This window comes from Chrysemys picta, chromosome 2 (assembly GCF_011386835.1).
Source record: "Chrysemys picta bellii isolate R12L10 chromosome 2, ASM1138683v2, whole genome shotgun sequence".
In the NCBI taxonomy this organism is placed as follows: Eukaryota; Metazoa; Chordata; order Testudines; family Emydidae; genus Chrysemys; species Chrysemys picta.
In genome coordinates, this window is record NC_088792.1 from 36,691,460 (window position 1) to 36,716,649 (window position 25,190).

General features: G+C 42.3%; 2 protein-coding genes across 2 annotated transcripts in view; one reads left to right on the forward strand and one right to left on the reverse strand.

Annotated features, from left to right (window-relative positions):
- Window positions 1–6,366, forward strand: part of PRTFDC1 (phosphoribosyl transferase domain containing 1) — a 56,603-nt gene extending 50,237 nt beyond the window's left edge. Inside the window, exons 6-9 of the mRNA XM_005302803.4 lie at window positions 1,345–1,427; window positions 1,870–1,916; window positions 4,252–4,328; window positions 5,030–6,366. Coding sequence (XP_005302860.1) covers window positions 1,345–1,427; window positions 1,870–1,916; window positions 4,252–4,328; window positions 5,030–5,077 — 255 coding nt within the window. The 3' untranslated portion in view covers window positions 5,078–6,366. The remainder of the gene's footprint in view (window positions 1–1,344; window positions 1,428–1,869; window positions 1,917–4,251; window positions 4,329–5,029) is intronic.
- LOC135981923 (myb/SANT-like DNA-binding domain-containing protein 2) overlaps window positions 1–25,190 on the reverse strand; it is a 226,115-nt gene that overhangs the window by 133,253 nt on the left and 67,672 nt on the right. The gene's annotated exons all lie outside the window — the stretch shown is intronic.

Here is a 25,190-nt window from a genome sequence, read left to right on the forward strand (position 1 = left end):
AATGTTAATGACTTGGATAATGGAGTGGAGAGTATGCATATAAAATTTGTGTATGACACCAAACTGGGAGGAGTTGCAAGCACTTTGGGGGATGGGATTAGAATTCAAAACAACTTTGACAAATCGGAGAATTGATCTGAAATCAACATGATGAAATTCAATAAAGTACAAAGTATTTAATTTAGGAATGAAAAGTAAAATAAATAGATATGAAATGGGGAATAACTGGCTATGTGGTAGCAATGCAGAAAAGGATCTGGGTGTTATAGTTGATCACAAATTGCATGTGAACCAACAATGTGATGCAGTTGTGAAAAAAGGTTCTTATTTTAGGATGTCTTATCAGGAGTGTCATATGTAAAACAGGGAAGGTAACTGTCCCACTGTACTTGGCACTGGTGATGCCTCAGCTGGAGTACTATGTCCAATTCTGGGCACCACAGTTTAAAAAAGATGTGAACAAATTGGAGAGAATCCAGAAGAGAGCAAAAAAAATGATAAAAGGTTTAGAAAAGCTAAGCTATGAGGAAGGGTAAAAAAAAAAGGCATGTTTAGTCTTACGAAAAAAAGACTAACAGGGAACCTGATAATAGTCTTCAAATATATTAAGGGTTGTTATAAAGAGGATGGTGATTCATTGTTATCCATATCCACTGAAGATAGGGCAAGACATAAAGGTCTTCATCTCTAGCATGGGAGTTTTAGGTTAGATATTAGGAAAAACTTTCTAACTATAAAGGTAGTTAAACTCTGGAATAGGCTTCCAAGGGAGGTTGTGGAATCTCCATCTTTGGACGTTTTTAAGAACAGATTATACCAACACCTTCAGACAAGATCTAGGTCTAGGTATTTTTGGTCCTGCCTTAGAGCAAGGAGCTGGGCTAGATGACCTCTTGAGGTCCCTTCCAACCCTACATTTCTATGATTACATGACAAAATGCTTCTTAGGGCTAAATTCTGTCCTTGGATGCACAAGTGCTGAGATACTATGATCATGGGCTTGATATAAGAAATCTGATGGTTATGTATGTGCAGTGCCCACTGAAGTCAGCAGAATTCCCACTAGTGCATCCAAGGGCAGAATTTAGCCCTTTACAGTAGAAAGCAGGCAATCCTCCAACCTGTTTGTATTTCTCTTAAATTGTATCCCTGTGGGGAAAGTGCCTGGTTCAAAGAATTGAACCGCTTCCCCAACCTTTTCCGGATATTACTCTCGGTACATTCGGGGAAGAAAACAAAACCATCATTTCCCCAGAAATAAAAATATGAAACCATTCTAATTTTACTCAAGTTTCCTGTTCCATGATTATTTTTTCCTTAGTATATTTTTCATGTTTTGCAAAGGATATTATTGGAACTGGAAGGACTATGAAGGCTCTGCTTAATAACATAGAAAAATACAAGCCAAAGATGATTAAGGTAGCAAGGTGAGTAAAATATTCACAAACGTCATGTTTAACTATTAAAAGAAAATAAATGGTTACTCTAATGGTGGCACAACATGATTTCCTGTGGAGGATCAAGTATGATTTAGTCTTGTTGCACTACACTATCTTTCTGGGAATACTACAGAGACAGCTGTCTGAGTCACTAAGGTGTGGGTGGAGAAGAGGAGAAGAAATGCTTTTGTACTGTTCTGCAGTGACCCCATTAGCCATTTCAAGAGTGGCACTGATGGACTTTGTAGGGAAGCATGCCCATCTCTTCTCTGCTAGGAGGACATTGATATTCTAGAGAGGCAAGGCAGAAATGGAGTGTGAATCCTTACAGTTCTGAGATATTTGGAGAAAATGAATATATTTTTAAGTATAAGTTCTCCGGACAAATCCAACTTTTTATATAAAAAAAATCTTTTTTTTTTTATGATAGTTTGTTGGTGAAAAGAACATCCCAACCTGATGGGTACAGACCTGACTGTAAGTGCTTGTGAGAATTTTCTTTACATCATGATCCAATAAGCTAACATAATTCTAACAGTAGAATTGGATACTATTATATCAACACTGTGCAGGGTTTCAGCTTCTGCAGTAAGTAATCTCATGGCCAGAGAGACTAGGGACTGTATAGTCATGCTACAGAGTGCTGCAGTTTGGAAAGTCTGACCTCATTAGTATACCCTGGCTACTAACACCCTAAACAGTTTTTTTCAGTCTGGTGTTCCCTGCTGAAATTTTTACAAGAAAATCATTAATTTACTTATGCCAAGCAAGTGCTTTCCCGTCTATCTTTGGTAACAGTGTGTGGATTAGCAAGTCCTTTTCTTCCCACCCCTCATTATGCCCTTAAAAGAGCCACCAGTTTCCTTCTAAGCTGAAAGTTATGTCTTTGTACCATTGTTGTTTGCGAGCTATTGAGTTTGATGACAATAAGAAAACAATTTTGTGTTGTTAAAACAAATATCCTTATTTAAAGGTTAGTTTGTTTATTTGATAGACAGTGATAATTATAAGTAACCTACCAAAAAAACACAGGGGAGATTGGGCTTCTTTTTCTGATAATTTGTCCGCCCTTTGCTGCTCTGCTGTCAGTCAGCATGCACTTCTTTGAGATGCTTATATCACACTATGAATAATAAGGTCAATCAGGGGAAAGATGATAGAGGAGGAACCAAGCTACCGCCTTTTAGGCTCGTTAGAGTAAATGACACAATGATAGGCATGTTGAGCTAAAATTTGAGAGAGCTGGATCTGCATGGAGAAGACCCACTAGCACTTGCTACTGAGGAGAGGAGTGGGTGTCTGTTTATTCAGGAAGAGGAGAAGAAAGGGCGTCTACCTGCACTGTGTAGATGGTGAAATGAGGAGATCTTGGAAAGAGGGTAGGTGAGTGTCTTGAGGAAGGATGACGCTGTCCAGGGGCGGGTATTTGTTTGAAATTTGGGAGAGAGGGAGGCTATTGTGGGGTGAAAGGTGCTTGGAGGTCTGGCATGGACTCTGCACTAGGGAGAATGCATGTCTGCTGTGACCTGTGTTTCTAGCATAGTATCCTGGCCTGTGACCAAGTCATTCCACCCAGAGGCACTTTCTATACATCATTTTGGTTTCTTGACTCTTTTGATGTATGGAATTTGGGCCATGATATTAAGTGTCATGGGACTCACTATGGTTAAATATGTAAGTAAAATATAATCTTCAATAAGACACTTCCCTAAGGAAAAACTTAAACATGTATTTTAACATATTGTTTAAAAAGGTATGTACATATGACAGATTTCAAGTAAAAAGTAACAAGAAGCAGATATGATTAGAACAAACCCCAAGAGTACAAAACATTTGGGGTCACTGTCTCCTTACATCATCCCTAGTGCTTGTATCAGCTCTTCCAGTTAGCTATATTTGCTCTTCCAGAGGTAGTTTATCCATAGACATTAACAGGTGCAGACCCTCTAGTTTGTGTATATGTAACGTTTGTATGCCCACCTATTTGTGTCTTGAAGATTCTGGATTTATTTTTTAGATTGTGAGCAATTTGGAGAAGGGTCTATATCTTCCTGTGTGGAGCTGATCCTGTACTAAATGCCACACTTACAAAGAATTACACTTGCGCTTAGCTTTAAGCATGTGAATAGTCTCGTTCACTTAATGTGTCTGTTCACATATTTAAATGTAGGCATGTACTTTACTCGTTGCAGGACTGGGGTCTTAGATTGTACAGTACCTGGCACATTTTTGGTGCTATTGTAATATAATATTTGTTGTTCCCAAAAGAGAATGCATAGACTCATATATAGGGCTATAAATTATTACCTATAGATTAGTCACTAAAAAGAATCTTTCTTTGTTTCCTCTGTAATGAAGTATAGCTTGGCTTTACACATACATGCATGCTTAAGAAGCTGCAGCCCAACTTGGACTGAATTTTTCTGCCTTGATTCTGGCTCCTTCCACAACTGGAACCACAGAGGGATATCCGACTTAGGGCAAGATACTAGGGGTACGAAATTGCAGTGTATTATGCCACTGATTTCACAACTGCCCCTGTGTATCACTTCCTCCCGCCTGTCGGCCCAGATCATTCATGCTCCAGACCCAAGTAATCTGTGGCATGGGGCCACAACTGACCAGAGTTAAATCTCACATTAGTGATAATGATTTGTACCTGTCTAAGGGCCAAAAGATAACACAGCCAGAATTTGGCTCTGTATGTATATATTTTCTTGTTCAGAGAACTAGCACATTAAATAGCTTAATTGTTTGTTTAATGGATATTTACTTATTTTTACATTGATACTATTTATTTTTCCCCATACAGATTATGGATTTGAAATTCCAAATTTGTTTGTGGTAGGTTATGCCTTAGACTACAACGAGCACTTCAGAGATCTAAACGTAAGTGTTTTCAGCTATAAACAAGATTTTTTTTTCAGTTTGTTGGAGCCTTGAAGAGTCTGTCATTTTCCTCTCCCTTGAGGCTTTATGTCATGGCCATGGTCCTTCCAGCAGAAGAGGACCAAATAGAACTCCCTTCAGAACCTCAGACACCATTCCTAGAGGAGTCATTGTTAAGCATTGTGAGCAATTCCTTCCTACCCCTTCTCTTGAAATCTCTTCCCCCCCCCCCATCTCCCAAGAGCTGAATGAGTCACTTCTGCCACACTACCATCTCCTATGAGTTTGAAGAGTGAGGTCTTGTCTATACTAGGATTTTTCAGATCTGTAATTCCCAATAAGTGCAGCTCAACCAGTGGAAGCTGTAATATAGGTATGGCTCAGATAGCTTAGGTGTTCTAGTACTGTGTCTTCTATCCCTGTTCTCAGTGAATCAGTGATAAAAGAGGCCTGAGACTTGTCTAGCACTTCTACTGGTACTGCCAGTGATGGAGGTTCACCAGTTGGGAATTACAGTCCAAAAATTCTTAGTGTAAATACAGCCTGAGAGATTGGGATCATGACTCAAATCTAGGTCTCTAAAGTGCAGAGTACTAATCACTAGACCATTTAGCTGGTCAAAAATCAAATATATTTCTAATTAAAGACAATTCAATAATGTAATTAATTATACTATTGCAATCTGTGTTGTGTTGTTTCAGCACATATGTGTTATCAATGACAACGGCAAAGGAAAATACAAAGTCTGAAGTAGTAGGGTCCAAGCCTGAAGATCTGTACATTCAGTGAACTGGAAATTTGACTACAATCCTTGAAACATCTCCCTGAAAACTAATTTAGTAGACTTATGTTTCTTTCATTTCAGTATAAAAAGTGGTTTCCTCTAAGGATAGTGACTTTGGTATTCAAAATTGAGTGCTCCTCTCTAAATATGAAGTATTGGGCTTTTAATGTATTGCAGGTTTTAAATACTAAAATTACAACATATTAGTCACAAGACACAGTAACTTACCTACAGACTTGTGAATACATCTTTTCTACATTTAGTCAGTCACCCTAGTCACTTGTTATTTTTACAGTTTGTATACCTTGGAATGTCATATACAGTTGCTCAGCCATAACTTTACATTGTGTTTTAAATTTGATTTTGTAATATTGCCAAAATGTATTAACCAGAAAATTCAGCATCACTTTAGTTCAAATCAAATCCAACACTAATGTTCAGTGTTAATACATACACTGTTAGGTTTCAAATGAATGTGTGTGTTTGTGTATTTCTGACCACTATTATCTGCTCCATTAGAATATTTTGAACTACAGTATACAATGAATCTTAATGATGTTCTGAAATAAACTTTTTCAGCACACTCTTGATTTGAACTTTCAAGATGAGATGATAATGGTGTGTCATATGTATGGATGTATTCAACTGTGTTTAATATACTGAATTTTAATTGAAAGAAAACAATGGTGGTGAGGCTTCAGTTTCTAAACTGCATCTTTTTATTTGTATGAGACATAAGTCACAGAATGAACAAAATGTTTTCAAGGGCATATTTCCATAATTAAAAATAATAAAGTACAAAAGTTTAATGTTTGCATGGCAGTTATTCCAATAAAACTTTGGTTTTCATAACATTTTTAACAAAGTTAAGACATTTCTATAGTAAATTGTCCTATATAGGAATGCAGAAATGACTGTTTAGAAGAGTCCTACTATAAAAACAGTAAACATTTATAACAAAAACTCAATATCATAAAAAACAAGTCAGCATCATAAATATTGAAGACTTTAGAGACTCTGTTTTCCTTAAACAGCATTTTTGAAATAAGTTTGTTAATTTACCTGTTGTATTACTTTGAAAAATGTAATTATGTGCTGCATACAACTGTTCTCAATAACTTCCTGAAGGAAGCAAATGCCAAGTAAATAACTGTAACAACAACAGCTTTGTTCTGAACTGTATGAGGTATATTGTTATTAGGCTCTGGTTTTCTTTAAACTAATAAAGAAACAGTAAGAACACTTATTACATTACACAGTTGTTTATGATTTTTTCCTGCTTCAGTATTTTTGCACACCCGTTAACAGCCCTTTAAAAATTTGTATTTGGACTAGTAATCTAAACATAACCTGTGGCATAAACTTTTCTTATGTACATAGGGTATCTGGATAAAATCCAGTATGTTAATGATATGAAATAGTATAATCATAGGAATTACTGGGGGGTGGAAGGAAAATGCTTTAGCACTTCCCCCTCCCTGCCTCAACAATTTGTTTATGTTCATATGGATTCTTGTTGAAAAAGGTTTTCCTGCATTTAATATCCTTGTTCAGTTTGCAAAAGAAAAGAAACTATACCCAGCTATTCCAAGGGGGAAAGTGGTAAAGGGAGTTGCATCTTATTTTATTCTATACATTTACTAGTATTGGGATATTTGATAGCTAAGCATGGTTAGGCTCAGTTCTAGAGTTACCATATTATGTAAAATGTGTTATCTTAATTAAAAACACACTAAAACACGATTTGATAAATACTAAGGGCAAGTATTTAAGATGGAAATAATCCAGATTGTTGGAAATTGTTTTTGTATAAAAAGTCATTAATTGCAAGATCAAATTTAGTAACGTAGGAATTGTCCCCTTAACAGAAGAGATTGATTCATTAGAATTTGAGACATGTACTTTGGTTTTGTGGAGAATATGTTCTGGAAAACTTGCGGAGTATGTAATGAACAAGTGCAGTTCATTTTTTTTGCTCTTATTTCTTGCTCAGTTATTGTTCTAAAAATGAATTTGAAAAGAATGCAAACAAAGTTAACAGAAAAGAAGTGTGCTTTTTACTTTAACAAGACTATATTCTGTCTAAGCACTGTTTTTTCAGAGCTAGGAAAATCACAAACTGTACTTGCTGGTCAGAGTTTGTGTGTTTATATTAACTATATTTTATATCTTCCCATTATGGAAATCCTGCACAATTGCTGCATTTAAAAGGGTTTTAAATCACTAGGTAAATTTCAATAGAACGTGTAATCACTGTGGGCTAAAAGATATTGTCCCTCCTAGTTTCATACTTTAATTTTATTCCAATGAACATATCCAGACATCTCACTTGCCACTCCACACCTAACCAATGCATTGTTCTTTCTGTCTGCATAAAACAATTTCATATGAAGAATTCATTTCCAATTACTTTCTTTAATAATCTGATTCCACAATACTGCCAGTGGATGTACACCACTGACTGAACTGTTCAGTAAAGTATATTTCTTTGATGAATGCTGATTTCAGTTTCTGCACAGAAGGATTGTGTTAAATGTGCACAAACTTTTAAAAAATCATTCTTATATTTCTATAGATATCTCTTAGTTTAATAATAATGTTTATTCCATGTCTCACAATGTGCTTTAATTAAAGAGCCAATAAACATTTTTTCAACTGTGGTTGCACCCCATGACTCATAAGCTTGTTTTTTTTTGTTTTTTGTTTTTTTTTAATCAGTTCAACAACATCTGCTGGGTTATATAAGAAGAGAGGATGTTCTTTACAATCGGTTATTTTTCTGGACAATATGTTTCAGTATTTGGCAGACATCCATTTTTGTCTGAATTTTTCTTCTTGTACACGCCAACATTGGCACCCTTTCCCCTGCTGCTCCCCCAAAAAAGATTAACATATGCAGGTATGTTTTATGTTACATAAACTTTATCAATGGTCAGTTTTTAGACTTCGTTCAGTTCATTCATGCTCAAGAATTGGTCCAGTCCCAGAAAATCTGAAAGTAATTTTCTGATGATAAAGCAACAGCAGGAAAAACCCACATCCTGTGACTAGCTTTAGAACTATATTTTTTAATTTGTGATTTCACAGTATAAAATGCAAAAATATTCCAAATATTTAGCAATTTCTGCTTAAGGGAGGATATTTAAATAATGCAAAATATGTCTGTATCTAAAGTAATTTTTGTTTCTACACAATTTACTGCTGCATTCCTTTCTGATTCACAATTGTGCAAAGTGAGTATAAAATGTCTATTTTTTTCCAGTGCTTGCTAGTAGCTTTATCAAGATTATTGAACCTATTTTTGTATTTCCATTCAAGGAGAATTTTAACATTAAATTTCTAAAGTAATTTGAAAATTCAGACATTTGCCAGGTAGTTTCTGATCTCGCTCAACAGGTTTGTGTTGTTTATGCACAATGTAAAGCTTAACTGGGGATTTATTCATGATACTGGCCATCGTTCTACAACCGGAATTACATTAATTGAACTCAAGATACTGCACTTGTAATTTTTGCTATCATTTCTTTTGACTAAGAAGGATAAAGTGAAGCCAAGTCACTTATTCTGCATCTGTTTGCATTTTCATTTTCTCCAGATAAGATACTATGGGAGTGAAAAACTATTGTAATCAAATTTGGCAGGCACGAAGACTGTAATTGACTCCAAATACCTAGAGGACTTAATTCAGTTTTAGTTAAAAATAAGAAGAGAATATTGAAATCAAAAATATAGTAGTTTAATGAGATATAGAAAGGCTGTTGTCCAGCAGACTTTATTTTGTCATTTTTTATGACAAAGTAGTTAGCTAATTAGTTTTTTTTTATTTTTGTAATGCCACCCTCTTAGTCACTTTGTTTAAGATTCTGCCAGTGCTTCTGTTATCAACCTTTGTTGTCAGTGATTTGTTACTTGGTGCTAATAATTTAGTCTGGACTAGGTGTTGGCATACAAATTCTTAAACCTGATGCAACTTTTTAATTATTACTATTTTAAAACAAAATTTAAAAATCCTACTGGCAGTTCTGTTTATAAAATCTTGCAAATACTGTATAGAAATGTGAGGTTTATTAGATCAAGAACTTTTTTTAAACAGTTGAATAATGTAACATATTGAAATTGGCAAGCAACTTTTGGGACCTAGTAGCTTTTTCGGTGGAACCGTGCTATTCTCTTTGCAGCATTTGATTTTAAGGGTGTTATGGGAAAGTTTTCAAATGGGGAAAGTGGGAAAACCTGCAGTTGGTTTGGCTAAATGATGTGAAAACCTGACTGGTTCCTGAGAGTTCCAGATGAAACTTGTCAACTGGGGCCACGGGTGTATAAAGAAAATAAAAGTACCCTTTGAAATGAGTTACAAGAAAATGCTACATTAATGGGCAGTGACCCAACTCTCTTAACTCTTGCATGCCCAAAGCCATTGTGTCATGGGGAGAGGTGATTGTAGTGCAGAGACAGGTAATTGAGAAAGGTGGAGGCGAGTATTGCAGTGTTGAGGGCCCATATAAGTATTTTGAAAGAAAGATGGGCGTGAATGAAGGACGTGAAACAGGTAAGAAATCAGTACTAACTCCTCAGTTACTGCATTCTAGTCTGTTCATGTTTGCAGCAGAGTGAAAGCATCTGAAATCCTAGTCTTGGGAGTGCCTGTAAAGAAAGCTTTAGGGACTGGGAAGTTAAGTGATTTTCAGCCTTCTGTAAGAACACAAAGAGAGCTGAGCAGTAGTGTAGTACAGCACAGAAATGGAAAGGACCCAGGAAAGTGGGTGACTAGGATTTCAAATCTTTTTGATGAAGCAAGAGTAGAAGGGGTCTTGCAATGCGCTTGGTAAGAACATAAAAATACACCAGCACAGAAAATACATAGTTTATGGTCTTTCTATAGACTCAGGAGAGATGCTTGTTTCTATATTATAGGTAATATTTTTTTTCTGGAAAGTTTGAAATAATACACACAAGTTGTATGAGAGACATGAGAATTTAAAAAATGAGGTGCAATTTGTATTTAGAACAGTGGTTCTCAAACTTTTGTACTGGCATATAGCAAGCCTCTGAGTGCGACCCCCCCCCCTTATAAATTAAAAGCACTTTTTTATATATTTAATACCTTTATAAATGCTGGAGGCAAAGCAGGGTTTAGGGTGGAGGCTGACAGCTCGTGACCCCCCAAGTAATAACCCCGCAACCCCTAAGGGGTCCCAACCCCCAGTTTGAGAACCCCTGGTTTAGAAGGTTTCTTAACTTTTTTTTTTTTTTTAGGGGAAAGGGGCTTGTCATATCTCAAAAGTGGTTCGGCCTAAAAACTACAAATTTGTTTTATTCATTTATACTTGGAAGACTAATGCTTTTGACTAGGTTTGGACAGTTCAATGTCAGACTGCAGTAAATTATTAATATCAGAAAATCCACATGTAGCCTTTTTGAGAATTACATAGCTTTGGTATGCCTTGGAATACTTGCAAGCAACTGACAAGCTGTAACAATTCAGAATAGAAGAGATTACTATACTAGCTATTCCACATCCATGAAAAATGAAGCTATGAAGAAATCCCTACTTGGATGGCAGGAGAGAGATCACTTTGAGAATATGCTTCTCAAGAGTTGTCTACAGAAGCAAAATTATCCAACCTCTTAATCTTAGCATAAGAAGAAAGATTAGATAGCACCCCATAAAGTTCTTATTAAGAACCTTTCTTTCCTCAGTCTAGAAAAAGACCTAAGCCTGAAAGGTCTAGGTTCCAGTGGTAAAAAGGGAGAGTACCCTTTCCATTTTCTAAGGTCCAGAAATCCAAGTATTTTGAAATAGTGGGAGACTTTTTTTCTATTCTTTCCATTAATAAATAGAAAAAGATTCCCCAAGGAATGGAACTTTCCAGTTCTTTATATACAAAACTTCAGATGAGTGCAAGATCTGGGACTAGCTGCATCAAAACATGCTAGGAAAGGCATCTCCTACTCTCTTTTCCTTATTGATGGGATTAGATAATTTTATGTATACAATGTCTCCTACTCAGACAGATGGTATTTCAGTCAGTGAATGAGTGAGGCTCTGGTCACTGATCCCTCTCAGGCCTATGACTGAATTATAAGCCATTGGTTCTTGATTAATGGGCCTGAACATGTGAGAATAAAGCTCCTTCTTTAAGTAGTGTCCCCTATGGGTACGTCACTCTATTTGTGCTAGTGCCCTTTGCACCTTTGATCGGAGATCTCATAGTAGTGTCTGTTTGGCTCGCGCACGTGTGCTTGTCAGTCTTATGGACCATGCTGTTGTTGTTATATAGCTCTGCATGGGCGAACAGTCCTCTGTTCCCCCTCAGCCTGCAACAGGGCTCTGGCAGTTGTCCCCATTAAGATTTCCTCAACTTTGTCCTCTTTTCTTATTCTAGTAGTTACTTTTAGTAGCTCTTAGCATTTGTCTAATTAGTTAGTAAGCAGCAGTAGTAGTTTTAGCTTTCTAGTTTTAAAAGTTTAAAAAAAAATTCTCTCATATAATATTTAGATAGATACGACTTAGTAGGTCTTGTTCAGTGGGAGGTTATGCCTGTTTCTCCAGGCTTCAAATGTTGTCTGTTGTGCCGGGAGGCAATCACGGTAAGCGATGGGCACTTCTGCTGCATCAATTCCCTCAAGGAATCACATGTTGCCCAGAAGTGTAACTTCTGTCTGGCACTGAAATTAAGAGCCAGAAAAAACAGACAGATAAATCTTCATCTCCTCATGATGGAGATCTCTCTATGCCCGGCTTCTGACCCAGGCTAAGGGATGCCCCCTGTATGCTGGTCTCCAAGCAAATCTGCTGCCTCCATGATATTCGAGCCCCACCCATCCAAGGCATCTAAGAGACACAAGTCTACTCTCATAAGTCCTCAAAGGACCATGTCCCTGGCTCACCAGGTAGGGAATCTACCTCTAAGAAGCCAAGGTCATCCATGTCTTCAGCTATTCCAGCACCATCTGCTCTTCAGTGAGGTACCCAAGAGGCTACTGGTTCCTCAGGTACCTAGGCCACCGCTAGACCAAAAGATGGCGAAGCCTCGGTCCCAGAGAGATCATCAATACTGTTAGCGTAGCTTGACCAAAGCGGCAAGAAGAACACTTCCTCTCCTTTCTCAGTTCCAAAGAAGCCTCCTTGGGCTCCGAACACACTTGCCTCGGAGCACCCAAGAACCATGATACCATCACCTCGGTGCAGACCATGGACTCAGTACTGCTAATACTCTCGGTACTGCAGGATTTCTGTTTTCCCTGGGACCTGGCTGTATATGAGACACCTGATTCTCTGCTGCTTGGCTCCAACAAGCTGACAGTTTCACTTCAGATCTCTCCAAGTGCTCCACCATTCCAGAGTGAGATTGAGGAAGAGGATTCTGATGAAGACCTTGCCTCAGGCCTGGTCTACACTGGGGGAGGGGAGAATCGATCTAAGTTACGCAACTTCATAACGTAGCTGAAGTAGATGTACTTAGATCTACTCACCGTGGCGAGTCGAAAGCTGACGCTCCCCCATCGACTACACCTGCGCCTCTCGCTCCGATGGAGTACCGGAGTCGACAGGAGAGCGCTCGGGGGTCGATTATTGCGTCTAGACTAGACGCAATAAATCGACCCCTGCTAGATCGATCGCTGCCCGCCGATCCGGCGGGTAGTATAGACATACCATCAGTGTTTCAAATATCAATTCAGGGTTCTCCCCCTCATTCATATAGTGGCCCCTTTCCAAAAGTCTTTGAGACTGTAACTACTGGTGGCACAAGATTCCAACCAACATCTCGCTGATATGAGCACCCATAGGTGCCGCCTCCTATGCCTTATGCACCCTCTCCTTGGCCATATTGAGACCTTTGGGCAGCTTATCATCAACAGTTCTCCAGGGTATCAAGCACCTCTCATTGCAGAGAGGCAACCTGAATCACCTGCTCCCTCCAGGAGATCTGTCCCTCAAGAGGAATCCTTCAAGGAGCAGGATGCTCAAGCAGATGAAAAGGTCTCTCCTATGGTCAACATCTCATCTTCATTTCCAAATTAAGTTGTCATGCCTCCTCCTCCTCCATCCTTCGTGGATGATTTTAAACAGCTCCAGGATCTGGTCAAGAGAATTGCTGACTCCTTACAGATCCCTCTCAAGGATGATAAAGAACCTCATCATAAGCTGCTTGTTATCCTCTATTCACCTTCCTCTGCCTGCATAGCTTAAGTCCTTCTGGACCCAGCAGGGCCAGCTCCAGGTTTTCTGCCGCTCCAAGCGGTTGGGGGGAAAAAAAAAAAAAGCGATGGGCGGCACTTTGATGGCAGCTCAATCGCGCCACTCCATTCTTCAGCGGCACTTCGGCGGCAGGTCCTTCACTCCCTCTTTTCCTATTAGGCAGCACTTCGGGGGCAGCTCAAAGAGGAAGAGAGGGACTGAGGGACCCGCCGCTGAATTTCCGCCGAAGACCCAGACATGCCGCCTCAATAGCGGACGGAGTGCCGCCCCTTTGTATTGGCCGCCCCAAGCACCTGCTTCCTTAGCTGGTGCCTGGAGCCAGCCCTGGACCCAGTGAAGATCGTCTGGCACAGTCCAGTTACTATTCCACCTATGTGCAAGAGAGCAGATAAGAAATATTACGTCCCAGCAAAGGACTCTGAATTTTTATTTTCTCATTCCCCACTTAACTCCTTGGTAGTTAGTGAATATGGAAAGCAGCAGAACATCTCTACAAGACTCTCCCAATGCCACTGATAGTGCTGCCCATTCAGTCGCTACAGCGGTAGTTATGAGAAGGGCTTCCTGGCTTCAACTCTCCAGATTTCCAAAAGAGGTCCAGAATATGGTGGAGGATGTTCCTTTTGACGGGTCTGAGTTGTTTGAGAACAGCACGGACGAATCTCTGAACATTAAAGGACTCCAGCGCTACCTTACGTTCTCTTGTTATTTATACACCCACCTACAAGAGAAAGCTCAGCAAGTCCCAGACAGTTCAGAGATCCCATCATGCTCTATTCCTTATCTCTCAGAGGCCATATGAACCATATCAAAAGAGACAGACATTCCCAAGAAAGAAAGAGTCCACTTGTCAGCCTCCCATCTCGCAACCTTCCACCTCCAAGCAGCAATTTTGATGGGTCAAGAGCATGAATTACCACCTCATCCTCATCTGCTGGTCTGAGTCACCTGCCTTCCTCCCTTCAGCAACTGCCTTTAGCACTTCAGACAAGCTTGGGAGTCAGTCACTACAGACAAGTGGGTTTTGGAGATAGTCTCCGTAGGATACACCATCCACTTACTACACTTCCACCAACAAACCCTCCTTCTCTGTCCCTCTTCAGGGACCCCTCTCACGAGAGCTTGCTTTGTCAAGAAATAGACTCTCTCTTATGCTTGGGAGCTGTAGAATCATTCCCATGCAGCATAGCGGGAAGGGGTTTTATTCAGGGTATTTCCTGGTACCAAAACAGAGTGGAGGTTGGAGACCCATCATAGATTTGAGACTACTCAACACCTATATGAAGGCACAAAAATTCAGAATGGTGACACTTGCAGTGATAATTCTGTCACTAGAGCAAAGAGATTTGGTTCTCAACCCTCAACCTTCAAGACGCATATTTCCATATTGTGATCCATCAATCCCACAACAATTCCTAGGTTTCACTTTTGGCCAGGACCACTGAGTGTTCCCCTTTGGTCTGTCATCTGCCCCGAGGGTCTTTATGTAAGTCATGTCAATAGTAGCAGCACAGCTCCACAGGTATTCCTTTACCTAGATGATTGGCTGCTGAAATGCTGCTGCCTCGAACTGACATCTTGAGTAACTTCCTAGGCCATAAAGCTCTTCCTTGTATTGGGCCTGTAATTGAGCATTCAAAAGTCCACTTTGACCCCTGTGCAAAACTTAGAGTTCATAGAGGGAAATCTCGATTTGGTAACAAGAGACTACCTACCTCTGCATGGGTTTGTGGCCCTTTCCAGCACAGCCAACACAAGTCAGCTCATCCCCCAAACTCTGGTCAAGAACTATCTTCAGTTGCTGAAGCACATGGCAGCCAACACCCTCATTATAGAACAGCAAGACTCTGAACGTGCTGCCTTCAAGGGCAGCTCAAAACTGTTTATTCACCAGATACAGTTTAAATATGCTTCTTTTCATATCCACCTGCATAAAACAATCCCTCAATTGGTGGAAAGACCATCACAGCATGTGCACAGGAGTCCCATTTGCACATCCTCCCTCTACAGTCTTCATAATGACAGATGCCTCTCTGCTAGGGTGGGGAGTGCATCTAGATGCTCACATGGCCCAGTGCAAGCAGACATTGCAAGAGGCCACACTACACAACAACCTCCTGGAACTCAGAGCAGTCAGATATGCATGTCTCCAGTTTCTACCACTAATCGGGGCAAACACATAGAGGTTATGATGAACAACATATGCATGTTTTACATCAGTCGCCAAGGAAGAGTAAGTTCCCCCTCCCTCTGCACTGAGGCTGTGAACCTTTAGAATTGGTGTATATGCAACCAGATCGTCATCACACTGGACTATTTCCCAAGAGTTCAGAATTTGAGGCAGATGCACTTAGCAGGTATTTCTTTCAAGATCATGATTGGGGAAATAGACCCCAGCATATTTCACCACATATTCCATCAATGGGGCACTCCTCAGATAGATCTGTTCTCCACAGAGTTAAACAATAAATGTACCCAGTTTTGCTTGAGAGATGGACTAGGTCACCAATCCCTGGGGGATGCTTTTCACCTTCATTGGTCATCAACTCTCCTACATGCATTCTTAGTGACTCCTCTAATAGTCAAAGTTATTCTCAAAATAAAAAAAGCCAAAGCCAAAGTCATTCTCATAGTTCCAACCTGGTCCAGGCAAATGTGGTTTCCTTATCTGATACAGCTGACTGTTTGCTCATCAATCATTTTCCACACCGCTCCTTATCTCCTCTCCCAGGAAGGCAGGAAGATCCTTCACCCTAATCTCACAGTGCTTTGTCTCAGATCATGGTTGGTTGATGGTTCACAGAATTAGAGACTCAGAGGAAGTAAAAAGAGTATTATTACACAGCAGGAAACAGTTTACTCGTTACACATACTCTCAGAAATGGATGAGATTTGTCTGTTGATGTGACCTCAGGTATATTCCACCAAGGACCTAATCACTGCCAGATATACTGGACTGCATCATAACTCTAAAAAGTTCAGGATTATCTATGAACTCCATAAGAATCCATTGGGCAGTCATCGTGGCTTTCTATGCCCCAAAAGAGGATTATTCCATTTTTGCCCACCCAACAACAGCGAGATTCCTCAGGGGACTTGGAAACCTCTATCTGCGAGGCCAAACTCCTGTTTGGGACCTCAGTCTGGTCTTTAAATGCCTCACAAGACCATTTGAGCTGATGGCTACCTGATCACTTCTCCATTCATCAATGAAAACAGCATTCCTGATAGCCATCACATTGGTCCTGAGTTAGGGAAATATGGGCCCTGCTGTCATGCTCCCTTTTTTGCAGTATTTTAAAAGACATGGTCTTGCTGTAAACCACCCCAGTTTTTACCTACAGTTTCTTCAGAGTTTCATATTAACCAACCCATTCAGCTGCCAGTCTTCCAACCCAAACCACATCTAGATAACCAGAAAGTACTGCTCCTCACCCTTGATGTCAGGAGAGGCCTGGCCTTCTATCTGGATAGGACGAAACCCTTTAGAAGGACGCACAAATTGTTTGGCTTGCTAGCAGATAGGTCAAAATGGTCTGTGGTCTCTAATAAAATGCTTTCTAAGTGGATATCCAGCTGCATTAATTCTTGCTACTAATCTTGAAGTGTTCAAACACCTTTGACTATATGTACTCATTCTACAAGGTCCATTTACGCCTCTACAGTATTCCTCAAGAACGTGCCTGTAGCGGGGTGGTCCCCTGCTCCTGCCCTGAAGGGCTTAAAACAGCCAGGGAGCAGGGCTGGGGCAAAGGAAAAGCTACAAGGCTGATTGGGGAAGCAGCCGCAGCTGGGTCACGCCCCAATCAGGCCACAGCTGGCCTGTATAAAAAGGCTGGGAGCCAGGAGCTCAGGAGTCTCTCTCTGCTTTCAGAGGGAGAAGGGCCTAGCTGCAGCGAGCTAGACACAGGGTATCTGAGTGGAGCAGGGCTGGGGAAAGGCTGAGGAGCTGGGGAACTCCAGCCTGGATAGCCCCGGGCTGAGGCCTAGTAGGAGGCCAAGGAGTACTGGGGGTTGTATAGGGCAGCCCATGGGTAGGCCAAGGCAGCAGGTCCAAACCCAACCTTACCTGTGATGAGTGGCCTATACTGCAGTCTGCCCCAGGGAGCGGGGGCTAGTTGGTGACTGGCAGTGGCCTTATTCTGAGGTGAGGTAGGGATAGTGGGTGGGGGTTCCCCGGGGAGAGGAGACCCTAGTACTGAGGGGTGTACTGCCAGGGGGCAGCATCCCAGATAAAAGGGCACCGGGGTCCGGAAGGGACACGGGGGCCAGAGGATAGGCGGACCACTGGCCTGCAGAGAGCACTCCAGGATGCTGGAAGAGCTAATTCCCAGAAGTAACCAGCAGGAGGCGCTGCAGAGGTGAGTCCGCTCCTCTACAGTGCCCATTATTGAAATATGTAAGGCTGCTACTTGGGCATCTATACATACTTTCATCAAACACTATGCTATAATTCACAATTCTGCTGCTGATACTGTGTTTGGCTCGGCTGTACTTTCTTCAGTACTGGACTCGACTCCCAAGGCCTGCCCCCCTCCCAGGCCTAAGAGGGAACGGCTCGATAGTCACCTAGAGTGGAGCACCCTTAGGAACATTACTCAAAAAAGAAGAAATGGTTATTCAGCCCATGTAGTAATTGTGGTTCTTTGAAATGTGTCCCCCTACGGATGCTCCACTATTTGCCCTCCTTCTCCCTTGCTTTGGAGTTCTCTGTTATAGAGCTTCACAGTAGAGAAGGAACTGAGGGTATTTTGCCCACTCAGTGCTATATAATAATGGCACAGGGCACGAGACTGACTAGCACGCATGCATGAGCCGAATGGACACTTATGAGAAATCTCAGATCAGAGGCTAGCACACCTAGAATGGAGCGCCTGGAGGGTGACACATCTTGAACCACGGTACCATTTCTTCTTTTATAAATTCTGCATGGTTTATTTGGGTGGAAGAAAGGAAGTAGACTACAGAATTTATCACAATTCACCATAAGTTCCTCTTCTTCCTTCTTACAGTATGAAGGAATTGTCTGACTTAGAAGAGAAAGTGAGAAGCAAGCACATGATTTGGACAAGAGCAGGTAGAAAAATTTATGGGTTCTTACAAAGATAGTAGAAAGAAGTCAGAAAAGAAGCTTTAAAGACAGGGTAAAATGCTGGTAGAGTTATTTTAGTAGTCAAGGTTTTAGACCTTTGTATAAATATTAGAAAGATTTCTAATGATGGACATAAACTGAATATACACTCAGACCACTTTGAGTATCTTGCCAGAGATCGATCTGGGTGGTCTCAATTTGTGAGAAGGTCACGTTCCTTTGGGATTTGCCATCATGATGATGATATACAATAGCAGCAGGAAGGAGGGGCACTGACATATATCACCCCAAATGTGAGAAACTAAAAGAGTGAAAATAAATTTATTTTCATCCCAATTCCATGTGCCTTTCACGGTTGTTCATTTAATTGGCTAGCTCTTGTTGGTGAAGAAGCCATGTGGGGCAGTTGCTCCAGTAACCCAGACTATATAGTGTTCGTATTGTTAGCGGTCTTCAAGGAAGGGACAGGGCTTTTTGAATAACTTTGGGAGCCACCACAAAGCACTGAGGGACACTTTCAAAAATTCCCTGAAGCAATGAGTGCATGGACATCTAGGATAGGCTACAAGTACTCCAGCTATAATTCTGCCCCACAGCTACCACTGTGTGTAATTAGAGGGAGAAATTTGTGTTGTGACAAAAAAGCTGTTATGGTGTGACCATCAGTGTTTAGGAAGAGGGGGAAGATTCCAAAAGTAGAGAGTTAACAGTAGGAGAAACCCTGATAAATTGGAGAAAGGGCTTGGTTTGTCTTGGAAAAATGTGGCTGCTCCAGAGAGTAGTGGTTGGAGCAGGAGTCTATAGCTAGGAATAGGAGCCCAGGCGCCAAAACCAAGGGTTAGAGCTGAAGTCAGAGGCTAGATGCCAAAGCTAAAGGTCAAAGCTGAAGTCAGGAATCAGAGCTGATGGTTAAAGCTGGGTTACCTGGAGCTAGGAAAGCAGGGGCAGGACTGGAAAAAGGTGTGAGCAGGGGTAAAGGCTTTGAGTAGCTGCCAAATTGCTGCTGCTGGGCTTAAGAGCTGGTCTGCTGACTTTTCCCAGTTCCCACCAATCAGGCAGCCTGTTACAGGCCAGCTGCCCTTGTAAGGTTGCCCAGAGACTGGCTCTGCTGCAGGCCCTGATTCCTGACAGGCACTCTGAAAATTCCACTAGGTCCTCATGTGCACCATTAGATGCTAAAATACCTTTGAAAAACTGGCCTTTACCATAATGAACTGGATGGACAAGTGGGGATATAATTTAGAGCAGGAAGAGGAGGTGCAAGGATAAACAGTATTTACAGATATGCTTGTATCAATACTCAGTTGAGGCATACATGTGTCGTGGTACTCAAATGCATACATGTGTGTTTGGTTGGTTTGTTTGGGATTTTCTAAAGTGTTGTTGCAGAAATGGTTTGAATAAGATGAGTGTGGTGATAACAGATTTTGGAAGAGAAAGAGCATTAGGCTCTTTGCACAGAGAAGTTTGAGAGGAAACGGTTGGTGTCACTGGTAGAGTAAGCAGAAGAAGACGTAAAAGGAGACCGTGGTACAAAGTCTTGAAAATTGACAAGTTTGAAAACAGCAAAATGAGAACTAGTTAAATGACTCAGAGGGTGGAGAAGTGTGTGTTTGGAGGAGAGGAGGACATGTGGTTGAAAAGACAGCAAGACATCAGTATTTTGGACAGATAAGAAAGGGTCAGGTTAGTATCACAAGACCCAAGAGGAGAGTGAAGTAACAAAAGTGGGGAAATGATTAGGAGATAGACAAGCAATTTATCTGTTGGAATAGTAAGGAAGGGGTTGAAGTCCTGAAATGTAGAAGGAGCAGCTCTGACTTACTTGCAGGCTGGATGTGTATGGAGCATGAGAAGCAGTAGATGAAAGTGAACTCCTGGTTATGGGCTTGAGTAACAGAGAAGACAGCGATGTGTTTTTTAACCCCAATACAGAATAGAGGAAGTGGAAAGAGTTGGGGAGAAAAGATTGTGAGCTCACTTTTTGCCATGTTGATTTTGGGATGACCATGAGACATCCAAGAAGAAATGTCTGATATTATGAGACATAGATTTGGAATAAAGAAGTGTAACTGAGTGTTGTCAGCACACCTCTGGGAGTAGATGAAATCACCCAAGAAGAGGGAATAGCAGAAGAGGATAATGGGGCCAAGAACAAAACCATAAGGGACCCCCAACAGAGAGAAGTATGACAAAGTCAAGCTGGACAGTTGTTAAGAGAGTGGTGGAAGGCAAGTTTATATGAGCCCTAGAATGATAAAGGCCCTTTTCCCTATAAGTTGAAAAGGGGATGGTTACCTCAGGTCAACTAGGGACACTAGAGTCCAATTAAGGACTGCCTGAAACCTTTAATAAACCCTTCTGCTGTCTACGATACAGGTGTTTGCTGCCACCAGAGACCTGCAAGCACTCTCAGCACTGCTGTCGCTAGCAGTACAGGAGTCATTAGTGTCAATGCCGGCAAGCAGGAGGGAGCACATAGTCCCCAGTTGCCATTTGATTCTGGGCCCTACGATACCATCCAGAGGGAAACGGAAGATGTTGGCCCTGATGCAGGCTTCTTCACTTCAGTACCATTCTCCTGCACCAGTAGGAACCACACCTCTGTGGTCACCAGAAAAAGTCTCGTCGTCTGACTCGGAGGTTGGGTTCTACTCCTCTCAGCCGAGGAGTCACTCCCGTTACCCCTCCAGTGATCCCTATCCTGCCATGGGCCCTGGCACAGGAGTGCAATCGAGTGCTTAGCCCATTGGTCACTGGCCTATGCCAATGCAGTGGTCCTTTTGGAACCCGGGAGTTTCCCCCAGTCCTGGAGCCCCATTTGAGTCACTCATACTCAGTGGCCTCCGAGAGAAGGGTGCATCCATCCCTTTGGCAGTACACAATCCGGACTCTGGTACCAAGCCTTGTGCTGACCTTCAGCAGCCAGCTCTGCATGATTCTGTCGGTACAGAAGGGGCAGAGGAATGCCCGCAGCGGGTGCAGGCTGCCTCCTCCTCAGATGAGGATGTGTCTGGGGCAGGCGTGGTGCTTCCCCAAGACAACCATCAGGCGCACCAAGACCTACTGAAGAGGGTAGCCTTGAACTTGGGCTTGCAGGCGGAGGTAGTGATAGCCTGGTTGATATTCTGGCCACAACAGAGCCATCAAAAGTAGCCCTGCCCCTCAATGAGGTCAATATGAATCCAGTGAAAGCCCTGTGGCAAACCCCCACTTCCCTTCTCCCCACCTCAAAAAGAGCGGAGAGGAAATACTTTGTGCCCGCCCAGGGTTCTGAGTTCCTTTATACTCATTTTTCCTCCTCCCTCCCACGGATCCCTGGTGACGTCTGCAGCCAATGAAAGGGAGAGGCAAGGTCTGCAGGGTACAACTCCTAAGGGACCTTTTCGGTAGAATGGTTTACTCTAGGGGGAGCTGCAGCAGGTGCTTCTGGTCAGATACAACTTCAACATGTGGGACTCCATGTTGAAATTCAAGAACTCGCTTCCTCAAACATCCAGGCAGGTGGAAGAGAATAAGTCAATAGCCAAGGCTTCATTGGAAGCTGCCCTGGATTCGGCGGCCAGCTCCAGGACCTCCATGGTAGCCTTGCATAGGAGTTCATGGCTTCAGTCCTCCAGTCGCCCGCATGAGGTCCAACAAATCCTTCAGGACCTCCCCTTTGAGGGAGCTTTTTTTGGAGCAGACTGATGCTAAGCTCCATTGACTGAAGGACTCCAAAGCAACCCTCGAGTCCCTGTGTTTGTATACTCCAATGACTTCAAGGAAGCACTTCAGGCCTCAGCATTCCTCCCGATACTTGGCCCTGCCTTCCTATCAAGATCCACAGAGAAGATGGAGTAGGGGTTTTAAGTGCAGACCGCCGTTCCCTCCAGGCTTTAAGCAGGCCTTTTGATGGGATGCTCAGGGTTGTTGCACTAGTTCCCATGTTTCTGGATCTGGTTTCCCCTTTATTCCCACTTCATCACAGCATGGTCCCGTAGACAGTTGGGTGCTGAGCACTGTGGAAGTAGGATATACCCTCCAATTTATTTCTGCCCCCCCCCACCTCCCTCTCCGTTCCTCTTCAGGGACTCCTCTCACAAGCAACTGCTAGTCCAGGAGGTGGAAACTCTTGTCCGAGTGGGAGCCAGGGAAGAGGTTCCACAAGATTTAAGAGGAAAAAGGTTCTACTCTCATTATTTCCTAATTCCAAAGGCCCAGGGGGGTCTCAGATCTATTCTAGACCTGTGCCTACTCACAGAAACCTCAGGAAACTAAAGTTTCACATGGTCTCCCTGGCTTCCATTACCCTCTCCCTGGATCCTGGGGACTGTATGCCGCCCTTTATTTAAAGGACGCTGATTTTTGCATCTCCATCTTCCAAGGCCACAGACGTTTCCTCAGGTTTGTGGTGAACTAGGCGCACTACCAATTCACAGTACTCCTGTTTGGCCTGTCAGCAGCCCCACGGATGTTTACAAAATGCAAGGCAGTAGTAGTGGCCTTCCTGAGGAGATGGGATACAAGTCTACCCGTATCTGGATGACTGGCTAGTTAGAGGCCAGTCCAGGGCTCAGGTAGAGTCTAGCCTGCTAATAAACACCCAGAAGTCTACCATCGCTCTGGTACAGAGGATAGAGTTTATTGGAGCAGTGTTTGACTCCACCCAGACCAGAAAGTCAGTTTGAGACAATCACATCCCTGATAGTACACCTCATGGACCATTCCAATACAAAAGCCAGTTCTTCATTTGTGGCTGGACTCAGTTCTCACGATACCCTCCCCAGTCCTCGCCTCCCTCAATTCATGGCTGGACCTGCTGGCGATTTGCACAGGCATTCCCTTCTCACAGCCTCATGCGTCAATTTACCTGGTTTCGGATGCATCAGCGCCAGGCTGGGGAACTCGCCTAAGGCCCCTCAGGACTCAAGGTCTGTAGTCTCTGGAAGAGCTCTCGCTACACATCAACATCAGAGAGCTCAGGGCAGTCCGCCTGGCCTGTCAAACATTCCTGCCTCACATTTTGGGCAGGAATGTGCTGGTGCTTATGGACAACACTGCCGCCATGTTTTATCTCACCAGGCAGGGAGGAGCGCTCTCACACACACACACACACACGGAGATAGTCCTCTTATGGGAGTTCTGCATAGCCCACTCACCTCAAGGCTTCTCACCTTCAGGGAGCGCTGAACAAACTGGCAGATCACCTCAGCAGGTCTTGCTCCAGTCACCATGAGTGGTTTCTTTGCCCGGACAACATGGGGGGTGTTTCCCATTATGGGGGATGACTTCCCAGATAGACCTATTTGCGATCAGTCATAACAGGAAGTGATCATCAGTTTTGTTCCCTGTTTTCTGGTCCCCATTACGTCTGCTAGGTGAGTGTCAGAGCTGGCAGCCTTATCCATGCGGGAGTCGTACTGCCTCTTCCACAATGACAAAGTGGTGCTGAGAACTCCACAATTGTTTCTTTGCATAGTGAACTCTTCTTTCTATGCCTCTCAGGAGATAATCCTTCCCTCATTCTGTCCACAACATCTGACCTGTGGCACACCTTAAGAACATAAGAATGGCCATAGGTCCATCCAGCCCAGTATCCTGTCTGCTGACAGTGACCAATGCCAGGTATCCCAGAGGGAGTGAACCTAACAGGTAATGATCAAGTGATCTCTCTCCTGCCATCCATCTCCACCCTCTGACAAACAGAGGCTAGGGACACCATTCCTTACCCATCCTGGCTAATAGCCATTAATGGACTTAACCTCCATGAATTGATTTAATTCTCTTTTAAACCCGGTTATAGTCCTAGCCTTCACAACCTCCTCAGGCAAGGAGTTCCACAGGTTGACTGTGTACTGTGTGAAGAAGAATTTCCTTTTATTTGTTTTAAACCTGCTGCCCACTAATTTCATTTGGTGGCCTCTAATTCTTATATTATGGGAACAAGTAAATAACTTACTCACTTGCTCCACACCATTTATGATTTTATATACCTCTATCATATCCCCCCATAGTCTCCTCTTTTTCCAAGCTGAAAAGTCCTAGCCTCTTTAATCTCTCCTCATATGGTACCCGTTCCAAATCCCTAATCATTTTAGTTGCCCTTCTCCAAACCTTTTCTAATGCCAATATATCTTTTTTGAGATGAGGAGACCACATCTGTATGCAGTATTCAAGATGTGGGCGTTTCATGGATTTATATAAGGGCAATAAGATATTCTCCATCTTACTCTCTATCCCTTTTTGAATAATTCCTAACATCCCATTTGCTTTTTTGACTGCCGCTGCACACTGCGTGGACGTCTTCAGAGAACTATCCACGATGACTCCAAGATCTCTTTCCTGGTTAGTTGTAGCTAAATTGGTCCTCATCATATTGTATGTATAGTTGGGGTTATTTTTTCCAATGTGCATTACTTTACATTTATCCACATTAAATTTCATTTGCCATTTCATTTGCCCAATCACTTAGTTTTGTGAGATCTTTTTGAAGTTCTTCAGTCTGCTTTGGTCTTAACTATCTTGAGCAGTTTAGTATCATCTGAAAACTTTGCCATCTCACTGTTTACCCCTTTCTCCAGATCATTAATGAATAAGTTGAATAGGATTGGTCCTAGGACTGACCCTTGGGGAACACCACTAGTTACCCATTTCCATTCTGAAAATTTACCATTTATTCCTACCCTTTGTTCCCTGTCTTTTAACCAGTTCTCAATCCGTGAAAGGATCTTCCCTCTTATCCCATGACAACTTAATTTATGTAAGAGCCTTTGGTGAGGGACCTTGTCAAAGGCTTTCTGG